A 7138-nucleotide genomic window follows, 5' to 3' on the forward strand; every position below is an offset into this window, starting at 1 on the left:
TAGGGGTTCCCAACCTTTTTGCACTAGCGACCCCTTTGCTAAAAATCTGAAATCCATGCGACCCCCTACTTAGGTCTTACTATCATCAGCTTAATTTTCCTTTTATTTTCTGTTAAGTTAAGGAGAGGGAAAGAAACATCTAAGGAAACATTTAAAATTGCCGTAATTATTTATTAGCCAATTAAATCACATTGGTCCAACCTGAATTCACAAAGAGAACATATATTTCTTAAAACAATATTAACATAGGTTTGAACAGCTATACAACCCAGCTAGTGGGATGCCTGATGTTACATTTCAGCAGCAAGCTTTGAAATTCGTGGCCGAACGTTTGTTAGAACCAGTCTCATGTCATCTCCAACATCCAATATGTTCCTATTCTTTGTTTTCATATTGACAAGAGTATAAAATCCTGCTTCACACAAGTAGGTAGAAGCAAATGGAACAAGAACACGTAAAGCTATCATGCTGATTTTGGAGGATGACTGATACATACCGCACCAGAACTGTGTCACGGATTTCACCTTGAAGAGATCACGAGCTGAAGAGTCGTTCCTTAGATCCAGATATTCATCTTGGATTTCATCTGGGATGCTGGATTCATCAAGTTCAGTACAAAATGGGTTCCTTACCAGGGCCCCCTGTTCCTGTGAAAGCTCAGGGAAGTAACGCTTAACTTCCTTTTCTAGAGACTGAAGATGTTCGGTAATATCATCCTTGAGGAACTGATCCAGTTGGATGTGAGACTCATCCATCACTCCACAAAGTTTTTCAAACATAGCGATTTTTCCAAGATTGGTTTTCCGACGCCAGTTTTGCAGGTTGGAAACAAAGGCCCGAAGACTATCTTGAAAAAGGAGAACATGTGTTTCCCTTCCTTGAAGCTTCAAATTGAGCTTGTTCAGCTGGTCGAAAATGTCGGCTAGGTACGCAACCCTTTTATTCCATGCTTCATTTTCGAAGTGGACAACAAGATCTTTCCTTTCTTGAGTCTCCAGGAATAGCTTTATTTCATCTTTCATTTCAAAGACACGATTAATAACGTTTCCTTTCGACAACCAAATTACTGCTGTGTAGAAGAGAAGGACTTCGTGGTCAGCATTCATGTCTTTGCATAGTTCCTTGAATAGGCGAGTGTTGAGTGCTTTAGTCTTGATATAATTTACAATCTTGATTACAGATTCAAGCACTTCCTGCATAGAAGCAGGGAGAGTCTTACTGGCGAGAGCATATCGGTGAATCATGCAGTGGATGCCCTTTGCTTGAGGGGCTAGCTTCTTCACTCTCGATTGGAATCCTGATTTCGATCCCAGCATAGCCGGTGCCCCATCCGTACAAACCCCACACACGTTTTCCCATTGAAGATCTTCCTCTAGGAAAAAAGTAGAAAATTTGTCCATGATATCATCAGCTTTTGTTGTGGTTTCAAGTGCACTGCAGAATAAGAATTCGTCTTTAATATCACCTGAATTAATGTATCTCACGAAGACAAGCAATTGAGAACATGAACTTACATCTTTTGACTCATCGAGCTGAAAGGAAAACAAAGGGGAACCCTTATTTTCAGTCAAAACCTGTTCCTTCACATCCATAGACATTTTAGAAATGCGCCTCTGTATAGTATTATTTGACAGGGATACTTGCTGCATCTTTTTGCACTGGCTTCTCCAAGAATAAGATTTACTGCTTTCATCATGCAGGGTTTAATAAGTGTTTCTCCAATCGTGTGAGGATTTTTTTGTTTAGCAATTCCGAATGCAATCTCATATGAGCCTTCCAATACAGTTGCACTCTGCTGCTGAAACGACCCACTTCTATCGAGTCTTTGGCTTTTAAGACACCGTTCACGCGTGTTCTGGATGTTTCGTCTCGAGATGACGCTTGAGTTTTGGTGGTTTCAATGACTGCACTTAGGATAGTATGGCACTCTAATGCTTACTTATCTCCTTGTTAAAATAAAGTAAAAATTTTTAATAATGCACGCTTTGGAACACTGACTGGTGGTGAGTAATTTACGAGCCGGGTATAAATTTCTTAATGCATACGATAGACACATACATAATAAAAAAAAAAATGCATGACTAAGAACAAATAGATACATATGAAACATATTGCCAGAAGAGCGAAAAAGAAGTGTAATCAGCAAAAGGTTGTTACTCGAAGGTTTTGCAGGAATAAGTTCTTTTCTATAAATTTCAGTAGTTATGTCCACCAAAAAATATAGAAAATTTAGACAGCTTTTACATCTCTCTCTTGATAACTTTGCTCCTACTTTTGCTAACAGCTCTACATTAAAAGATTGTTATTCGAAGGTTTTGCAGGAATAACTTCTTTTTATTAATTTTGTCTAACAAAAATACAGAAAATCATACAAGAACTAAAATAACAATAACTCATATGAAGATAGGCATCAAATTTATAGGAAATCGTAGCCACTTACAAATCAAAGAGAAAACTAAAACTGTCAGAACAATCAAGTTTGTCTTCAATATTCAAGTAACAAGTGGGAAAGTGAAATAATCCACTCAGTAAATGACGGAAAAAATCTAATTCATCGTTTAAGAAACAACATAAAAACGTCAAACAAAATACACACGTTTTGCTTTGCACCGAAACAAAATAAATGTAAGAGCATAAAAAATGTAACTGATGAAAAAAAATTAATGTTATCCCAAGCTACTTCTAACAAGGCTACGCGACCCCCCTGCCAAGGCTTCATGACCCCCCAGGGGGTCGCGACCCACCGGTTGGGAACCCCTGAGATAGCAGAACGACTTCCAGTTTTAAATAGCCTTATTTAACTAGTTTAATTATTTAGCTATTTAGGCAATTATTCTTTTAAAGATTTGATAATGTGCATAATTTTTCCCTTTTTTCTCTGTCGATCATATAGTTAGAGTTTCGGTGATTTAGGTAACCGAGATCTCGTCTAGCCTAGGTAACATAAACTAGACGTTTTACTATACGTTCAGACATTCCCTGGTTACCCTCGTGTATTGTTTTTATTCAGTGGAGACTGATACCTCCTAGAATGTTATGAAACATTACACGTCTCTTCAGAGATTTAAGGGTAATCTCTTTCCCTCTGAGTGTAGCCTCAGGCTACAACCCTAATAGCCGTGCCTTGAATTCTATTCAGACATGGCCAACTTAGGGTTTGTCCTTCCTCTTCCCTTAACCGTTGGTTGTGGTACACCAGCAGGTTTTGGGATTTAGTCAGAATCTCAGAGTATTTAGACTTATGTCGGCGACCTGCCGGCAGGGCGAATGGGTTGTAGGATACCATCATTCCCCTGCCGGCTAGGTGGCCGGCAATGGAGGTTAGCCCTCATTAGCCGCACTCGAAGTTATGGTAGGATACCATCTTCTCCTTGCGACTAAAAGACTAGTCCTGTGCCACAGTACTCTGGGCTGAAGAGTAATATTCTTTAGCCTAGGATACATGGCACTGGAACTCTGTTTCTTTTTTGTTGAGAGGAGGCAGCAGTGCCGCCATCCCCTTAACTGTGTCGGCAATCTCTGGGATAGAGAACTGAGTTTCTCCTGTTCCCTGGGATTCTGCCGATACTGAAACAGAGTTTCTCTTAACAGGTGGTAGGACTGACAATTTTGCCAGTTCCTTTCACACTCGTTACAGGACCCTGTTTCCTACCCCTCTGTTCACTTTTGATGGCTGAGCCATTATCTTTCTTTAGGCCGGCATCTTGCAACCTTACCATTGCCGGTAGGTTGCCGGAGCCAGCCAGACTCCCTCTCTGGCCATGACTTTGGCTGACAGCAGGGCATACTGCCGCCAACCACATCATCTGCCGGCTGCTATGGTCCCTGTCATTAGCTGATGACTGCCGGCAGCCAAGATGGCTGCTGACAACTGGAGACTGTCGGCAACTACCGGCCCAGCCGGCAACTGCCGGTCCAGCCGGCAACTGCCGGCCCAGCCGGCAACTGCTGGCTCAGCCGGTGGCCAAGATGGCTGCCGGTAGCTGGCGGCTGCCGGCGGCCATGATGTCCGTGAGTGGGAAGTCCCTTCTGGCCCCAAGGTTCTTCAGTCCTCCCTTGGACTGCTGCTACAGGTTCTGTTGCCCTGCTACTGCCGGCCAGGCCGGCAAAAATAGTGCTGACTCAGTTGGCAGCACGCCGACTGTACTGGTACTGCTGGAGGCTTGCCGGCCGGCAGTGTATCAGCGGTACCTTGTTGGCTATAGTACTATAGCTGCATGGAAGCCTGAATGGTACATTCTCCCCTTCTATTAGAACCTTCTTTCTGGAGAAAGGTAGTCAAATTAGACTTTTACATCTTTAATTAATGTATACATTCACAGTAAGGAGTAGCCTTTTTTCCATGGTATCTCTCTCTCTCTCTCTCTCTAGCTAGCATGCCGGGTATGCCCGCAAGACCTAGCTATGCCGGCAACATGCCGGCTGAACTACTGTATATATTTTACAGGTAGCCAGTATATCTGCAGTATAGAATATACTGCAGATAGAAAACTAATATATAATTTATACTAGTAGTTATTTCCAATATTTTTTGGATATTCAACACAGGCATTTGCTGAGCCCAATCCTATATTGAATGAATATGATTTCTTCAATATCCTGATTAGAAATCAGTTTTAGGATTACCCTACAATATTAAACACTTCAATGCAGGAGTAATACACTCCTAACCCTTAAAGGGTAGAGCCTTTATCCTTGTGTCTCCCTGATCAGGAAACTCTATATTTTAATATAGTAGGAAGACTACAGAAAATAAGCTTAGTGGAATATACAAATATATGTCTTTCTTTTCCCTTAGTCCAGCTGGCTTCATGCTAGATGTATTGGTGTGGTACTGTTGTTAACACACATTTAGGTTCTCTTCAAATGTCATCTTAAATGTGTTATAGATTAGATTTTGTATGTTATATCTTCAAGTAAAGTCTAAGTAAGTTAACTTTAAAATAGTTTATTCTTTTAAGAACAGTATTAACATCTCCATCACAGGAGTATAGATGGTTTGGTCGGATGACCATTCCGTATGACATCTAAAAGTGAACTGCTACAAATATCCATATTCACGTTAAAGTTTATACAGTTATCTCAGCACTTAAGGATTTATAGTAAACACAACATTAATACCGGAAGGTACTTGTTCCGTTCTCACAAACACCTTCTTTCTCACGGGCTTTGTTGTGTTTACTCTTCATGAAAAATGTTACATTGCTGAGGTTTGGCATTTGCGTCCTGCTTAGGATATGACTATGGCATTTCTCACACTTTTCTTACTTCCACAGTGACCTGTAGATCATGTGTTTTAAACAAGTAATATCTAATATATTACAGATGGACCGTACTGTCATATGCTACTATGAAGGCAACATAATGACTAGACTAAAATACATGATATACAGTAGCCAGTAAATTGCAATATAGACTTACTGCAATTAGAAAACTACAGTACCATTATACAGTAGTATTTTCTGACATACCTTGGGTACCCTTGTACGAGCATTCTGCTGGTACCGCTCATATATTGAATGAATAGTTTTCTTCAATATTCTGATCGATAATCAGTCATCCTGACCCCACAGTATTAACATTATTTTGGGACGGTGATTTGATACTTCTCTACCCCTAGGGGTAAGAGCCCTTCTACTTGGAGTTACTCAATAGAGAAACGTCCATGTAGTTAACACTGAGGGGAGGTAACAGCATTTGCTCACAGGGGTACACAAGTATGTATCTCCTACTATCCCTTTATAGCTTACTATCTTAAGCTACTCTATTGTAAATGAAATTTGCATGTTGATTATCAAGGAGATAATCCATTGTATACTCATTTGGTTTTCCTTTCTTTATAGGAGGAACACCAGATACCTTGTGCTGCAGTCCTCTGCAAGGCCAAGAGTAAGTATTTTTACGGTCATAATACTTGCAGGTTTCATGCCCCCTGCAACATTATTTCCGGATCCCTACATTATTGGAACCCACAGGTTTGCAATATATATCGGACATTAATGTCCAAAGGTTTTGAAAATCCCAAGTCTACGGAGACTAGGGATACAGCTCAATATAAATTACGCAACTGGGTGAGAGGCTTTCAAAAGATCTCTATGGGACCTTTCCTACCTAATGATAGGATGCGTAAGCTACTATTTCCGGAAGCAAGTGAGGAAATAGTAGTGCCTCAGGAGCCAACTACATCCCTTAACGGCCAGAAAACCTTTGGGATTAAGGGCAAGAAGTGCCCCAGGGTAGAAGAGAAAAATGTTGTGTCGGAATTTCCTCCGCCTATGCCGGCTATAGATCCATCGATGTCGACATCTTCGTCTTCTACCCCTCTATTGGATAATGTGGTACAATTATGTATCCAGCTGAAGAATTAAATAGAGAGCTTTTGTAAACAAAACGAAAAGCAGGAAGTAAAACGCAAGATAGAGTCTCGTAAAGCTTCTCTTGTCGCTTCTCAGGGGTCAGTCAAACGACCCATGAATCAAGACCTACCAACATGCTCCAAAACTAATCCCTGGAGTTATGCGGAGCAGATACTGATTTCAAATGGAAAACTCTACATCTCAGAGAAAATAGGTGCTGTTCCTTTGGACAAACTTAAATTTTGGCAAAGCCTTGAAGCTTTCCCTAATTGTTGGGTTCGACTGAAGTACGAACCAAAGTTAAGAAAAGGAACGGAACCAAAGGAGGTCATGATTCTCGACCATGATAAGGCACAGACTATCCTTTCAGGTAGTCTAAAAAAGGCGGGTTATTCAGAGTCGAAGGTATTTTCACTGAATAACAGACACCCTTCCTTCCTTGCTCCTACTTCACTCTCATTCCCCTTTATGGGGAAGGCATTGACTTCTGTTGCCAATGCGGTAGAGGCGGGTAAGCCATGTCCCACACTCGATGAGTGCAAGCCTTTGTCACCAGCTTTTCCCGGATAGGAAAAGGATTGGAAGGAAATCCATTTGACATTTTCAGTAGGAAAATTAGACAAGGATGTCGCAAGTCGACAATTCAAGGTATGTCTCCCTAAATTGTCTGAGTTGCTCTCGTATAATGAACATGAGTCAAAGGAGAGACTTGCGACATCCCTTTCTCTACAAAACTACATAGAGTTGTGTTCAACCTACGAAAGTACCCCAGACATGCTCAT

The 7138-nt window shown here is 41.0% G+C and overlaps 1 protein-coding gene across 1 annotated transcript; it reads right to left on the minus strand.

The window, feature by feature from the left end:
- Window positions 1–290: 290 nt before the first annotated feature.
- On the minus strand, window positions 291–1649 carry LOC137656435 (zinc finger BED domain-containing protein 5-like). Its single transcript, XM_068390614.1, has one exon. It carries the CDS (start codon window positions 1647–1649, stop codon window positions 291–293), a length of 1359 nt encoding a protein of 452 aa, XP_068246715.1.
- Window positions 1650–7138: the final 5489 nt, after the last annotated feature.

This window comes from Palaemon carinicauda, chromosome 17, assembly GCF_036898095.1.
Source record: "Palaemon carinicauda isolate YSFRI2023 chromosome 17, ASM3689809v2, whole genome shotgun sequence".
NCBI lineage: Eukaryota > Metazoa > Arthropoda > Malacostraca > Decapoda > Palaemonidae > Palaemon > Palaemon carinicauda.